The sequence below is a fragment of the Maylandia zebra genome, linkage group LG5 (assembly GCF_041146795.1).
Source record: "Maylandia zebra isolate NMK-2024a linkage group LG5, Mzebra_GT3a, whole genome shotgun sequence".
NCBI lineage: Eukaryota > Metazoa > Chordata > Actinopteri > Cichliformes > Cichlidae > Maylandia > Maylandia zebra.
In genome coordinates, this window is record NC_135171.1 from 12210275 (window position 1) to 12226342 (window position 16068).

Below are 16068 nucleotides of genomic sequence, written 5' to 3' on the forward strand. Positions count from 1 at the left end.
ATTTCCTGTCGTCACCCACTGTTGGTGGCAGTCCCATTCTCCCAACATCTGTAGCATTAAAGGGTACAGTCCTGTGCCAGACTTTGGATCAGGTGTTTAATATAGTATAACATGTTAAATGCCACATTTGTATTTGTTTTAGCATGTTCAGATTTTACCCAAGGCATCAGAGGACACTGTTGCTCTTGCAGCTGTTTCTTGATGTTCTGGTAGTGTGAGTGCCGTGATAATGAAGGTGACAATTTCTCACATCCTCACAAATCAGATTAGCAGGAACGCCTCACGTTGGCATCTGATGTCTGACCTGTTTACTCCGTAACCCTTCACGTCTGGCAAGTTTGCTCTGGAACCTTTTAATCTCTCCGGATTGACAGTTCGCTTGAGAGAAAGGGTGAGATTTACCAAAGCTGGCATAATGGTTTAATCAGTGCACTCCTCAAGTCCACTTGCCTCACAGGTCAACATTAGTTAAGAACTCCATGTAGGAGAGGAGGAGGTGAAAGGCTCCTGGATGACTCTAAAGATGTTAACTTTTCCACTTTTTGTTTTTAATGTGAATGTAGACAAGCTGTTAGTGTGAACTTCCTTAACTAGGTGAGCAAAATGTGATTTTGTTCTGCATCTGTGTACCAAATATTACTCTCTTGTGAATAGCTTCATCTTAATGTCACATCTAGTATTTATTTTTATCAGATTTGTGTGCACGTGTAATTGACAGATATTGAAAAACCTTTTTTTTTTTCTTGGTATAAACTTTTTCAGGCATAGTCACGCAAATGTTTAACTTTACATGGGCGTGTAAGAAGGAAATCTGACACTAGCTCACTGCTATACATTTAGAATTAGTTGATCCTCAGTTATTTATTTAGCTTCATTTTCTGAGTTCTAACATTATGATGAATAACCTTTGATTCCAGTAAATCTCTTACAAATTTAAGAATTAGCCTTGCTGCTGTTTCATTAACATTTTTTAAGAACCATTAATTTGGAGCTGTAACACATATATATAGTATGTGATTAAGTTTTGTTTGGTTCTTCTTCTTCCAGCGACAGTTGAAGAAAACCAACAACCAATCCTCAAAAAGTTGGCCATTCTGCTAAAGATAAGAGGAGTGGTTTCCCGTTTTTGAGTGAAGTTACATCCCAGGTGGAAAATAAAGATGAGGAAATCTTTGACTCCCTGATTCAGTCAAGTGCTTTTGGCAGTGTATAGTAAATGTGAAGGTTTGTGCTACAGCATTTCAAGACACAAATGTTTGTAAGGTCTCCTGCTTAATACCAAATAACACCAGTGAAAATAGCAATAGTGGTCAAACAATTGCTACACTAGTAGTTATAAAATACACCAGCACTACAGCTTGAAATATGCTTGATATTTTTATTTACATTTGAAAAAAGACAAGTAATATAATGATTCATTTGCTTTATGTGTATTTTTTTTCTTTTTTATTTGCCAGAGAAAGCTATATTTACTAAAAAAAAGAAAGAAAAAAGGAAACAATAAATATTTACTGTACAAATCAAAACATTTATCTTTTTTTTCCCAAAATGGAGAACATGGATATTTATGCGGGAGCCACAGAGGAGACCTCAGTCTTTGATGTGGAGACTTCGGAGCCATCATCCACTTGTTTGCCAAAGAGCTGCATGATGCATGTGCGGAACTGATTGGGAAGGAATAAAATAAAAGCATGTTAAAAACTAAAACAGATTTGACAGGGTAAATTTACCTTTGTGTTAATATTGAGCCCACCTGTCTGTTCATGAAGACATAGATGATTGGGTTGTAGATAGTAGCGCTCTTGGCAAAGTATGCAGGCATAGCAGCAGCCAGAGGGTGGAAGGCATATCCAGGGTTGGCTGCGGCAAAGCAGGCAAAGAAGGTGTAAGGTCCCCAGCAGACACAAAAAGCCACGATCATGACAACGACCATCCTGGAGACTTCCCTCTCAGCCTTCTGGGTTGACTCTGACTCCTTCTGCTGCATGGCAACCTGTGGTTGAAAAATCAAGAATGTGAGATCAAATCTTCTATTCTCACATCTCTGAACTGAAAATTATAAAAATCAAATTAAAGTAGCATACAGCACGGATGGCCATCCACACAGCAAGGTAGCACAGGATGATGATAGCCAGGGGGAGGATACAGCAAGTAAGCATGAGAACAATCATGTAGGACTGTACTCCAGGGTCTTCACTTCCACTGAACACATCAGGTCCACAGGAAGTCTTCAGTCCATGAGGCCAGTACCTAAAGCAAGAAAATGTTTAGTCTCTAGTTTATATTTAAAAGACTCTGCCTTTGTATGCATCTGTGACATTAAAAGAAGCAGCAGAGTAGTTTACCTGCTCCATCCAAATATGGGAGGAGCACACCAAACTGCAGCCCAGACCCAGGAGAAGACAATTCCAGCTGTGGCCCATTTGGCATCAAATTTGACATTTCCAAAAGGTTTGCACACAACTATCCATCTTTCCCAGGAGATGATTGTCAGGGACCAAAGAGCAGTAATACCTGTGTAAAGAAGCAGGATACTCAGTAAGTTTATTTAGCCTGCAGCCTTACATTTGACATAATCCTGTCTTCAAATACTTTTACATTTAATATAAAAATAAAAAAATAAATAACAAAACGGTGGCCACTTACCACAAACTGAGACAACATAGCCCTCAAAGATACACATTGGGTGTCCTAGAATGAAGTAGCCAAAAAATTGGTTGCATACACTGATGGTGCTGGCAAAAACAGTCTCTCCCAGATCAGCAATGGCTAGATTGACCAAGATCCAGTTTAGAGGGTGACGCAGTTTCTTAAACTTCATTGTGGCCACTAAGACGAGACCGTTGGTGAAGACTGATAAGACCACCACGACAAACATCCAGAGTGTTGAAAGATTGTAAATCCATCGAGGTGCGATGTGGTAATTGGGACCCTCAAAGGGATCTAAAAAAAAAAAGAAAAAAAGAAAAAACAATTTGGCATCTCATGTTTTTGCACAACCTCTCTCCATTGCACTAACTGTGGTTCTAACAGTTTGTGTGTCTTTTCAAATGGCTTAGGCAGCAGATTCAAGTCCGTGGTTCGACCCCCTTTGTGTGGGAGATTTTCTTGGAGAAAGAGCCTGTACCCAAGTTGCTGCTGATGGCAGACCTTGCATGGCAGCTCAACAAGTGAGAGTACTTGTACTTGTACGTGTACTTGTACTTGTGAAAAGATCACTAACAGAATCACTAACAGCACCACAGCACTACTTATGTGCTGGTATCATTCACCATTTTGACATACAACAGTCCAAACTACTTCATTAGATTTGAATCAGATTACAGTTAAAATAAGTATCTTTATATGAAAAGAGCCTCTGGGTGTTTATTTTTTTTTAAAAACAGCCCAGATCTTTGTTACCAAACTGGATGCATAAAAAGGATTGTTACCAATAAGATGTAACAATACTATAATAAGAATGCCACCAAACACTGGTCGAAAACAGTTTTCAGTTACTCTTAAAAATGCACACCCAACTGCATACAGCATCATTAGTAGACATTATTGTTTCAAGACTAAAAGACTGATTTTGAATCCAGCTCTAGCAAGTCAAACAGCAATCTTTTCTTTTGTTATTTTGTTACAAGCTCCTATGCCGGTCAATTCATGAGAGAATAATACTGTGGTACCGTACCTCTGGTGTTATTGCTGTTTGTGTAAACGAAGGCTGATCCCCTGGTTGAATCTTCATTATACCGCCTTGCAGCAAAACTTTGTTTTCCCCACTCTTCTGCCATTCTGTTCTTAGAAGGAGGTCCTGAGCTGTTAGCCTTTCTTGTCACTTGCTACCTCCTTGGCTGCTTGGTGCTACAGATCTGACTTTTGCTTTTATACCTATGCTTCACAAACCCATGATTGGATTAGGTCACAATCAAATTATAGCTGTGATGTGCCTATTGGCAGTGCAGCACAGTGGCAAAGCAATAACCCTGAACTGTAATTAAAACAATCAACTAATGAGGTTAAGACAAAATGCTAGAATAATCTTGTTTGAAAGTGGATTTCCGTCCACTGACTTCAGATAAGGATTAGTTTCAAGATCTTTGACCAACAAATAAATGCCAGTTTTGTGTCCTAATTTTTCCACACTGAGTTCTCTAGTGGCTCATTTGGTTTATAACCATGTAGAAATGAAAAGTAGAAACATAAAAGTGCATATATCTCTCAAATCACCATTAAACCTATAAAGAAAATGTTTACTTTCTTATACTTTTGAATACAGAGAGGTGTCAAATCCAGACACTTTGCAATATTTAATATTTATGCTACTGTGATCCTAACAGGTATATGTGTCAGCCCTGATTTGCATAGCACTCTCAGAGCAGCTTTAGTGGAGAAGTGGAGATCCGCGGTCCTATAATAGTGCAGGTTTCAGTTGTTGACCTGTGAGGGAAGTAAGACACATTTAATCCCTCCGGATAGAGGGTTCATCGGATTCTTTGACAGTCCTTTGACCCTGCAACACACGTCATAGCCCTTATGGCAAGTGGCAAGCAAAGGGAGGAACACTTTTTGTACTTATGAGCATTATGAGCAAGCCTCATGAAACTGGTTGTTTGAATGATTGTCTTTAGGCTAATAAGTAACTTAAACAATAAACAAATTAAATGATAAAATTTAGAACTAGCTCATTCAAGATGAGTCACTTCATGATGGATCTGTGAGGGTGGCTATTGAAGACTTCATTTGGTTATGGGAAAGCCTGATAATTGAAAAGTTGGTAGTAATTTTATGGTACAAGACTGCGTGAGAGTGTTTTTAAATCTTTTCATGAGTTGCAAATTCAATTGTTTTTTCACATTTTTGACAAAGAGCACTGAACGCAATCTGTCTAAAGTCCCTCTGTCCTCTGTCCTCTGTCTGATGCACTATTCTGCAGGATAGTGTGTATCTGGGAGATCTGTTCTAAGTCGCTGTTTATGAAATCCAACTTCACACGTTAACAATAACTCATGCAATTATGTGACAACTGGATGATAATTCCTGTAGCTACTTAATTATGTGATTAAATTGATATAGGAAAAAGCACTGGAGGATCTGTGTAAGCCTTCGGAGAACCTAATGCATCTGTGGCCATTGATCTAATATTCAAAGTGTTACAAGTGAAAACCAGTAGGCTACCAGAGATTTCTTAACAGAAACTGTTACATACCATAGTTATGATTTTTTTTAATGACTAATGAGATAAAAGGTGGGACGTTATTAAATCTAGAATCAAGACATGACTTAATGAATGTAAAAACAATTTCAAGTAAACAGAAAAAAACATGCGTAGCTACAAAACAAGATTCTTTGAACTGATTAAAACCAAGATGAACAATGAGCAGAACTATGGGACGTGGGAAGAAAAGCGTTTCCCATTATTTTTCAACCATTTTGAAGGCAGTGCTGTGAAATTAGCATGCAGGGGAACTGGGAAACTGCTGTTTATTGATGATTTAGCTGCTGAGTCAAATGGCGATGTGGCAATGTCTCAGTGTAAACATGGATAATAACAAGCAATATATACAGCAAAACAAACATGAGCTCCTTCAGACCGATAGTCAAATGTCTGAGTCAGTCCCCTAAGCTCAACCCAACAGCTACATCTAAGGCCTAGCAAAGTAAATACTATGTTTTCCTCTGGGGAGCCAACACAGTATTAGGTGTCCTTGGGTTAGACAGACAATGACTGCAACAATTAATTAAATATAGATTGACTTTTATTTTTTGGAGTTTGAGTCAAAGATATTAACATCTTAGCTAATGTTAGCTAAAACAAGTATAAGATAAAGGTTCCAGATAACACAGCTACAAAAACACTGTGTGTTGCTAGCAAAGCATTAATAGATTAATATTTAGGATTACAGATGAGGTCTCAGTCCTGAATCATATTTAAAGTTGCTATTTAGTATTATTCATCAAGCTGACCATCATGCACATTTAAAGCTGAATAAAATGTAATTTTCAGTGGCAGCAACAATGTTATGAAGCTGCAACAATTATTCCTTAAAACAAATGCTGCTCTGTGGTCTTTCTTGACTATAACACGGAGCATAATTTACAACATTTAAATCACACTGCATTCACTCGCAACAGAGATCATAAACTCGGGTAGCAGACGACAGTTTTAGTCATTAGAGCAGGTTTAAGGAATCATGAACTGCTTTCAACTTTCAGAGTCGTACACTATGTTAATCTTTTTTATACAGTCTATGACCTAAAAAGACTAAAGCTGAGCTGCTTCGGCCAAACTAAGTATAACGATTTGGGTGGAGGGAATTCCCTGACTAGTGCCACCCAGAGGCCACACTGTCACAGCCACAGAAAGTGGAACATGTAGCCTACTTTTAGAGCAGGTTAACTAATGTGATCATTGTTAAATTTGATAAGAATGTTTTGTTTACGACTGCAAAACCAATCTGACGCTTTAAGTGACCCACCGGGTATGCTCCTGAAAGTCCGGATTTGCCACTGACTGAGGAGGATGTGTCAGTATTAACTGTTCCAAAACACAATTGAGGTAACAGGTCAGCGCAGTAGGTTAATAGTTCATTTCTGTTGTTAATGGGCTGTTTAACTTATTTTCCAAAGCCTGTTGTCTCCGAGGGGACTCATTGTAATGCACTAAATATAAGTGTGACTCAGCTCCTTGGCTGTAAATCACAAAGTAGCTGTCAGGTTTCAAATATCTGATTCTGAAAGAAATTCCTCATCTGCACAGTTTCATTGTGGATCTTTCACTGGCTACAAACATTACCATAACTGTAACATTATATGATAGCAGCACTGCACCAGTGTTCCTAGCTGAGGACGTTGCAAGGACAGCAGCTGTGTTGCACCACCTTCTCCTGTCTTAGCCGTGAATGTCTAACCTATTTGACACAGTGAAAAGTGAGCGAAGATTTCTCATCTCCAAGCAGGCCAAAGCAGATTATACGGACAACTCAGGTTCCTCCACAAAACAGATTAACACAGAGTAATTACTTTTGGCATGCTCGCTCCGTAAACACTTTAATCTCTCCGGAACAGCGGTTCATTTCAGGGGAAAGCTAAGGGTCCTCAAAGCTGCTGTAGTGGTTTACCTTAATCCCTAACTCTGCAGTTTTGTTGAGTCCACTTCTTGCACAGGTAGCAGACATGCAGATTTGATAAGAACCCTTCCTCGGACAAGGACTTTACACCAGGAAAAGGATGGACCCCAAAACTGGAGGGAGTTGTAAATTTTCTTTATATTTTTCTACTTTTGTATTTCCAACTGTGTCTCTCTTCATGTTAGCACTTGCTAAAATTTTCCACCTTAGATTAGGAAGCAACAGTGGGTTAAACAAAGACATTTCTAAAATGTGAAGTTAAGTAGGGATCTATCTCTTAATGTAAATTTACATATCACCTGAGAGGTAGAGATGATGCTAGGTAAAGGGCTTTTTGGTTTTGTTTTACTCTGGCTGTTTTTCCCACGTCACAGCGAGATGTTTCGAGGGTAGGACTGGAATTCCGCTAGTTCTGAACTATTCGTGTTTGTCAAAAGTTCACTACTAGCAGAACTCAGATCTGCTCCCGACTATCGACTGGTATCTCCATGACCATAGTCACTAAGAGGTCTGGTTTATTCATTCACTGTCTTAGGTAATTTCCAGTCATTAACTTGCAGTGACAGGAAATGACTGCAAATTGCTCCACTGGTGTGACGTGAACCAGCTCCATCTTTGCCAATCTTTACTTTCTTGTGTTTACTTCACACCAGATAATTCTGATTTATTTCAAATCTGTGTTTGAGGAGGATTTGATGATCAAAGTTTTTACTCCTTCTCTCCTGCTGTACAGATGTGCAAAAAAAGAAATCAATTCCAGAAATATTAGTATGATGTGTGATTGTGTGACTTTCACTTCTTAGCAACAATGTTTCTCAGTAATCTTAGTTTTTAGTATTTTGGCAAGGACTGTTTTTTTGCAAAGGGTTAACAGAGTTATAGATCCAAAATGTAACTTGCAATTTTCCTTTAGGTTTTTGATTTTTTTTTTTTTAAAAAAGCACCAAAGGAGTAGTTATAGTTCCATTTTTAGATTTGTTTGTGCTTTCAGTTGCAGAAAATCCCTGATATGAGTCACTGTGAGGTCAACAAACCTCCTTACATCAGTTAATATTTTGATTTCAAGCAAGCAAAAACAGAGAATATTTGGCTGCAGCTGCCTGAAAGATTTGACCTTCAACCATCACAATCATCTGGAATATAGAGTTTCTTATATGCATGTGTAGGTACATATAAGAAACTGCATGTTTTGATCTAATCGAACATTTGTTATGATTATGGTATGGAGGTGGATGCCTCAGAGGCACAGTGTCCTCTGATTGCTTCCCCATCAGCATGAATTTGAAGAAATCTACCATTTTATGAGGAAAAGGGCTTTCTCTGCAAGAAAAACCGTTTTGTATTTTTATTTTACAAAGATAAAAGTTGATCTTTTGTGTCTCATCCCCATTCGTTCATAATCAATAAAGACCATCTTACAAGTACACTCTAGGTGAATTGTAAGCCAATAGTGCTGCAATGGGATTAATGGGTTCTCTGTTAATCTCTATTGGGACTGCTGTGAAAGGTCATTAATTATGACACTATCTGTAGGCCAAATGCTGCAGATCCTCACCTTTTGCAGCACAGTAGCAAATTAACAATTATATTTAAATTTAACACACAAAGTGGGTGTTTCCTCAGCAGACTCAATAATATTAAACACTTACTGAAAACTGTAATGTGGCTTTTGCATTATGTTTGAATTGCATACAAATGTCCTGAAAATAAATGTAACCATTTTCTTTACCATATTTAGCTGTGATTGATGCAGGGTTTCAAATATTAACAAGGACTTGGAGATAAATGCTGCTTTCTGAGCATCTATAAATAGAAGCTATGAAACAAATCCATGAGCTGTGAATAAATCAGAAGAGTGAGGTTGGTTTGCATCATTGTTAAAGCTTTTTTCTTTTCTTTTCCCACTTCCATTTCAATGTGAATGTTTACAGGAGTGTGTTTCTGCTGTACTTGTCTTCACTCAATAACTTTTACAGGCTTGCTAGGTGTGTGCATGTGTTTGTGTTTCTGCATAAAGAGTACACCATGAAAGACTAAACTAAAGTGCGAAACTAGAACCATTTCCTTCACTTCAATAACATTGATGTGCATTTGTGGATTTTCCTTTTACCTCAAGTATATCCTGTTGATCCCACGAGCCCATCTATGTGATGAGCTGATCCAGGAGCAGTAAATGTTGTAAATACAAGCAGCAACATTGTGTCCAGTTTATTGGTTTTCTCTTGCACTACACCACTACACATTAAAAAGATAAACAAATATATTATTTCGGGCTTCCTATAATAACTGCAGCACAACTTATCAAACATATTTACACATATTTCTATCATACTGTAAGTATTTCTGAAACCTAATATGGGTTTTCATGACCTGAATGTTATACTGGAAAAAAAAACAACTAAAAACTAAACAAAACAAGATTGTTAAAATAAAATATAATGCTAAAAAGGTATGCTTTAGTATCATGTCCATCATTATGTGCAGTGATGAGCCTTTTAAAGACACAAATAGTTGCTTCATCAATTAAATTTATTTCCTTTTTGTTAAACATTTTTACTGCATAAAACTATGTATCTGTAACAATAGCAAAAATACGTTTGTCACATTATTAGCATTTCTGTGCTATGTTCAGTATGCGAGCTGTCCAAATTGGGCACGAGTAACCTATGCAGGTGCAACTTTAGAGACTTCAGTGGTGGATTGACTTGATGACTCTTCATCGTCACCTCCGCTCATTCCCAGCATCTGCCTTATACACGAGCGGAACTAAAAGAGAACAAAGAGAAAGGTTTTGGTCACTTCTTGTTAATCTTTTTAGTAGTCCTTGTAAAAAGCCATCTTAGTCACATTAAAGTGTCTCAGGGGAGATGGAGGGGACTCACAGACCACCACTCAGTGCAGCATTAGCATGTTACCAGCAGTGATGGATAAAAGCAAAAGCTGGCACAACAAAAGTCAGCGTGATTGGAGGGTAGTAACTTATTATTTACTCCCTCTTGATGTTTTTTTTTTTTACATTTTCATGAAAATTGACAATAAATGAGTGTCTTCTTTTTGTTCCATGTTTATTTAGGCTCAACTGTCTGTCAGATTTTGTCTTGGAGGATGGGTCAACCCTTTTGTATTTTCTAACAGCCACCATTAGGGGGCGTCCGTGGCCGACTCAGTCACAAGCTCAAATAAAAACAAAACAAAACACAAAGCTGATGATCCATGTTTGTTACCCTGCTTAAACTAAGCAAAGCTTCAGTTTAGTGAAATGGATTCAAATTTAGGCTAAGTTAAATTTATTTCACTTTGAGCTGCCAAAGATTTTTACCTGCTTATTGAGGAGGATGTAAATGACTGGGTTGTAGACTGTGGAGGCCTTTGAGAAACAGGAAGGAATGGTGGCCAGTCTCAGGTCGAATGGCTGCCCACGGTTATTCACAACCCAGATGGCAAAGGAGGCATATGGCATCCAGCACACCAGAAAGCCCAGCACCATAATCACCACCATCCTGGTCACTTCCTTCTCTGCCTTCTGGGTAGAGGCAGACTCTGCTTGGGCCTTTACTGCCTTTTGAGACAGATCATTTGTCAGAATCAGCATCAGACTGGAAAATTGTAAGTATAAAAATATATTTTTTCCTTCATTCCCACCCCTTCCCTGGTTTGTTTTGCCTTCTAGTATTTCCTTTTAATAAACAAAACTAAACACAACACAATCACCCTAAACATAGGATACGACAATTGCTAACCAATGTCATATTGCCTACCGCTTTCAGCATGAACAGCAGCTGTGAGTAGCAGAAGACGATGGTGGAGAAAGGGACAGCAAAGCAGAAGCAGAAGAGGAACATCACGTAGGTTTCATTGTTAAACTTGTTGCCTGTTGTGTACCAGTCTGGGCCACAGGAACACTGCATGCCCTCTGGGATATACCTAGAAAGAGAAACAATTATTTTCCGCTGTGGTATATGTATACATATGTTATTAGTCCTAAGAGAACCATTTACATCAAGGTTAGAGCAAATTAATTATAAAGTGCTTAATCTATATGTACTCACCTGCTCCATCCAAACAGAGGTGGAAGTGCAGCGCTCAGACCGCAGACCCAAGTCAATCCACAGCATGCTATAGCGTGGCTGGACTTGAAGGCAAAGTTCCCAAGTGGCTTGCACACAACCAACCATCTTTCAAATGCTACCACAGCAAGAGACCACAAGCTAACCATACCTGCAAGAGGACAAAGATAACGATAACTACGTTAATATTTAGAAACAGCAGCTGCTTTTTATATATTGGCTCACATAACCACATAACCAACAACTTCTTTAACAACAACAGTGCCTTATGTGGTATTCTTTGAAAAAAAGAACATTTTGATGTTCAAAATAAAGTTAGCTTTATATAGTACCATACGGTATGCAATGATACTGGCACCAGTACACTGATAGCTCTATTTCTCCTACAAATAAGGACACAATATGTATTTTATGTGTCATGTGAAAAACAAATAGCTTATTATTATTATCATTATTATTATTGCAGTTCAGATTTTTAAAAAAATCCCTGTTGAGAGCGCTTTGGTTGACAAAAACTGGCATAGGTCAAATCTCTCACACGCATCATTTTAATTCGAGTGTAATAATATGATGCATGATGTAATCCTTTTTTCTTACTTAACAAAGTCTATAATTATGCTCCTTACCACCAAGAGTTGCTGTAAATCCTTCAATCTTGCATGCAATTGGACCAGGGAACATGTATTTAAAAGCAAAACAGATGAAGCAGGTGAAAGAGCCCACAGAGGAGACGAGGAGGTTCGCAACAGCCAGGTTCACCAGGATGTAGTTTAGATGAGACCGGAGCTTCTTGTATTGGACAGTACATGCGATAGTGAGGACATTGATGATTGTGCCGGCCACCCACAAGAAGAACATAAATGCTGACATGGAATAAAAGATCATCGGGCTTCCTAAATGGTCCTGGGGAACCAGGTATGGGCTGAAGGCTGTGATATTGTTGGTGTCCAGAGGGACGGGGATCCAGAAGTCATCTGGGAACTCAGTGGGACGATTTCCTCTCATTTTCTTAGATGGAGTTTGCGATCAAAATCTATATCTAAAATATAAAAAAAAAACCAGTTTAAAAGACTTCAAATAAACTGCATCTAATTTCAAATAGTACTCAGAGATTTCATTTTTCCCTCCGTCTTATATCTGAGATGCTCGTCTGTCTGAAGCAGAGTTAACAGCGGCATTTATAGGAACTTTGATGATTGCTGAGGCTCAACATAATTGGCTAAAGGACAGGATTTAAAGCTTTCCTTGCATTCCGATAACAACATACCCTACCCAATAGCTAATACACAGATTACTATCGCATTACCAGACTTGGCAAGGATCATCTCATTACATCCTAGTGTAAGGGCAGTGTGTTTGTGAACCATATAATCTGATCTACAGGGACTTCCAAGAGGTCAGTGCATGCATCTCACCCTCAGTACTCCTTTTTTCTGGCACAATTATTTTTCACCAAGAAGGAGTAATCAGACTTATGGAAAAGGTTTTTCTATCTGTCTCTTCATCCCTTATCTTGCTAACTACTCATCAGATCTACTTTACAGTTGGTGGTTACAGGTCCTTTGAATGAGTCATTGGTCTCTTTTTGGGGGTCTTCCCTCTATTGATTGGCAACATTATCAAACCTTTAAGATCAAATTTCTTCCCCTGCCGAGAATATCACATTCCTCTGTGACCTCTTAATTATGTCACCACTTCAGACAGCATAGTTTATATAAACTTCCACTGCAGTGAACACCGCTCTAGGCAAAATGTTAAACCACTGACAGGTGAAGTCTGTAACACTGATAATCTTGCCAGAAACTTTCTTGAACCATTGGATTTTGGTGTTTATGTGGATGTTATTTTTGTTTGTTCCAGAACAAGCAGACCCCCCTCCCCCCAGCACTGGAAGCAGGAAGGTGGTGACTGGAGTCTGTCCCAACTACAATAGGGACAGATCACCAGTCTGTGTATTGTATATATTTTATTTTCTGCCTGTAAACTCCATTTTGGCAGTTTGCATTGAGTGACAAACTTACAGACTCACTTTTAGAAGCCATGCAAAAAAAATACTTGCTCATCCTACTCTCAAACCTTTACTTTTACTACATAGTAAATGTTCTGTCACACACACTCACACACACACACACACACTCTCTGACTCACTCACTGGCCTGCACCAGTTACCAGTCACTTTGTGGAGCATTGGACTGCCATTACCTCATAAGACTTTGTGTTACACTATCTCATACCGTACATTACCAAATCTCCATTTGCACTATTTGCCTATTTGCACTACTCTGCCTGGTTTGCACTCAATGTCATTTACCCTTATATTGTATATTGTATAGCTTTCTTGTTATATGTAAAATTGTATTATATTATTTAATTTTTTTTACTTTAAAATATTTTACTTGCATTTTTAATCACTCTTATATTTAAATGTTCATTTTCTATTTTATCTAGGGATTGAGAGTAACGAAGTTTCTATTCTCTGTATGTCCTGTACATGTGGCAGAATTGACAATAAAGTTGACTTTGACTTTGACTTGACTTGACTTTCTATACAGCTGATTTCTAGAGGTCATCAGAGGTCAACCAGCCCCCCCACATTAATGGAATCAAACAAAACTGGTGTCAATCAACTGTGCTATGTCTGTGCTGCTTGGTGCTGCTAAAACTGTCGTTTGTGCTGCCTCTGTTTTAACGATATTAATGAAAATGTAAAGGTCAAAAGGTCAACCAGCCCCCCCCCCCCCCCACATTACCCAAATCAAAGAAAAATTATGTCAAACATTTGTGCTACGTTTGTGCTGGTTTGTGCTGCAAAAATTTTCATTTGTGCTGCTATCATTTCAAAAATATTAATAAAATAATGTCTTGATGCGTGCTCAATCATCCAGGTAAGTAAATTCCAAAAGGTTGATTCTGTTCATCTGGACATTTTCAGTGGGAGAAACGTTTTGTCACTCATCCAAGTGACTTCTTCAGTCTCAGCTGACTGCAGGTTTCCCCAACCTTATAAACAGTGCATTTGCACAGCGAATTAAACTAGCACCACTGAATGAACAATGGGCTGGGGGGTTAGTTCCATGATTGTTAGTATGCAAATTCTTATGACCATTGATCAACGACTACTAATCCAATACACAGATTCTCGAATGGCCATGAGTACCATTCACAGAGAGTTGGGGAATGGCTGCAATCACAGCATTGAAAGATGGCGAAACATGTACCCTTGGGCCCCCCTTCTCGATTCAGAGATGGTCAGCATCTCGACAGCCTGATGGACGAAGCTGTCTCTCAGTCTGGCCCGGAGGCTCTTCAGTGTCCTTCCTGATGGCAGCAAACTGAAGAAGCTGTTGAAGGGATGAGTGGAGTCACCTGTAATGGAGAGGACCTTCCGGATGAGGCACGCGCAGTAGATCTCCTGGGGAGGGAGGCAAGAGAGGTCCCCCCAATCCTCTCCGCTGCTCTCACTACCCGTTGTCATTTTTTTCCTGCAGGACCCAGTGCAGGAGTCATACCACACAGTGATGCAGCTGGTGAGGATACTCTCAACTGTGCCTCTGTAGAAGGTGCTCATAATGGGGGTTGAATCTCTTGTGCTTCTCAGTTTGTAGAGGAAGTAGAGTCGCTTCACTCACATTGTTTAGTCTCATTATTCAGACTAATCCTTAATCACCGTGTCTTGTTAAAAACCCACATTCTTCTTAAATTTTTAATGTGAGTTGACATATTTTAAGACTAGCACACGCAGATCCCCCTTAAACATCGAATTCAACCCATTTACAGTGAAGCTGCATTAGCTTGCACAGAAAAAACAAGCACTGCTAGCCCTGCTTGCCCCAACTGAAAGACGCTGGTTGTGTCTTTCAGTTTTAGTTCAGTGGTTGTGTGATGACACATAGCTGACTAGGGAATATTAACTAAGCAGGATGGCCCATCAAAAAAAAAAAATCTTCCTCTCGCCCCTTGGGGCGGTCTATCCTATCGGGTCCTCTACCAGAGGCCTGGGAGCTTGAGGGTCCTGCGCAGTATCTTAGCTGTTCCCAGGACTGCGATCTTCTGGACAGAGATCTCCGATGTTGTTCCCGGGATCTGCTTGAGCCACCTAGTGCTCCGATTACCACTGGGACCACAGATACCTTCACCCTCCACATCTTCTCAAGCTCTTCTCTGAGCTCTTGGTATTTCTCAAGTTCCTCGTGTTCCTTCTTCCTGATGTTGCTGTCATTCAGAACCGCTACATCTATCACTGTGGCCATCTTCTTCTATTTGTCTACAACCACTATGTTCGGTTGGAGCCACCATTTTGTCTGTCTGTATCTGGAAGTCCCACTGCTCTGTCATTCTCCACCACCCTTGAGGGCATCTTCCATTTTGACCTTGGGACTTCCAGGCCATATTCTATGTTTGTTTTGGGGTTGTTGTTTTTTTCATTTCCAAACCTATAAGGTGACAATTGATACAGGTGGACAGCTAGTTTTTGCTGCTGGTGACAGAGACCTGGCAGACCCTGTGACCCTGTCTTTGTTTGGATAAGTTGACCAAACATAGTAATTTCACTGACTTCTGGTTGAAAAGTCCTTTTGCATAAAAGTCTTTTGCGAAAAATCCCACAGCTCCCGTGATTGACGCTAGCACTTTTCTGAAGAATTCATGGTCACAGTTGTTTTTCTAGTCTTATGAAAGACAACATGATGTTAGTTAAACTGTGGTCTGAGAGTCAGAGAGGATGACAAACGAGGGTAAGGTTAAGAACAGATCTACCTAACTGAACAGTCATGTTGCAGTTACATGTGTATCCGATGTCCATCAGTGTCTCAGCCATGCCCACTCCTTCACTGATCATGTCCACTTTCAAAATACCAAGATGGCTGAAGGATATGACTATGGCTCAT

At 39.3% G+C, this 16068-nt stretch overlaps 2 protein-coding genes across 2 annotated transcripts; both read right to left on the bottom strand.

Moving 5' to 3' along the window:
* Positions 1 to 1370: 1370 nt before the first annotated feature.
* LOC101487452 (red-sensitive opsin) lies at positions 1371 to 3839 on the bottom strand. The gene is made up of 6 exons (XM_004571915.3): positions 3677 to 3839; positions 2647 to 2943; positions 2346 to 2514; positions 2085 to 2250; positions 1754 to 1993; positions 1371 to 1664 (listed from the first exon to the last, which is right to left on the bottom strand). The coding sequence occupies exons 1-6, from the start codon at positions 3777 to 3779 to the stop codon at positions 1566 to 1568; spliced, it is 1074 nt and encodes a 357-aa protein (XP_004571972.3). The 5' UTR covers positions 3780 to 3839; the 3' UTR covers positions 1371 to 1565.
* A 5866-nt stretch (positions 3840 to 9705) lies between these two features.
* Positions 9706 to 12235, bottom strand: LOC101487155 (blue-sensitive opsin). The gene is made up of 5 exons (NM_001310072.1): positions 11809 to 12235; positions 11165 to 11333; positions 10874 to 11039; positions 10435 to 10674; positions 9706 to 9881 (listed from the first exon to the last, which is right to left on the bottom strand). Exons 1-5 carry the CDS (start codon positions 12185 to 12187, stop codon positions 9780 to 9782), a joined length of 1056 nt encoding a protein of 351 aa, NP_001297001.1. The 5' UTR covers positions 12188 to 12235; the 3' UTR covers positions 9706 to 9779.
* Positions 12236 to 16068: the final 3833 nt, after the last annotated feature.

Bases quoted from the DNA above. Each gene is read 5' to 3' on its own strand.
- LOC101487452 (XM_004571915.3), bottom strand. From the start codon at position 3,779: ATGGCAGAAGAGTGGGGAAAACAAAGTTTTGCTGCAAGGCGGTATAAT. The intron at 1,994-2,084 runs GTATGCTACTTT...TTTCAACCACAG, and splicing joins TGTGGATGGCCATCCGTGCT to GTTGCCATGCAGCAGAAGGA. The intron at 1,665-1,753 runs GTGGGCTCAATA...CTTCCCAATCAG, and splicing joins ATGTCTTCATGAACAGACAG to TTCCGCACATGCATCATGCA.
- LOC101487155 (NM_001310072.1), bottom strand. From the start codon at position 12,187: ATGAGAGGAAATCGTCCCACTGAGTTCCCAGATGACTTCTGGATCCCC. The intron at 11,334-11,808 runs GTAAGGAGCATA...GTCCTCTTGCAG, and splicing joins ATTTACAGCAACTCTTGGTG to GTATGGTTAGCTTGTGGTCT. The intron at 9,882-10,434 runs GTAAAAATCTTT...GTTCTCTTTTAG, and splicing joins ACATCCTCCTCAATAAGCAG to TTCCGCTCGTGTATAAGGCA.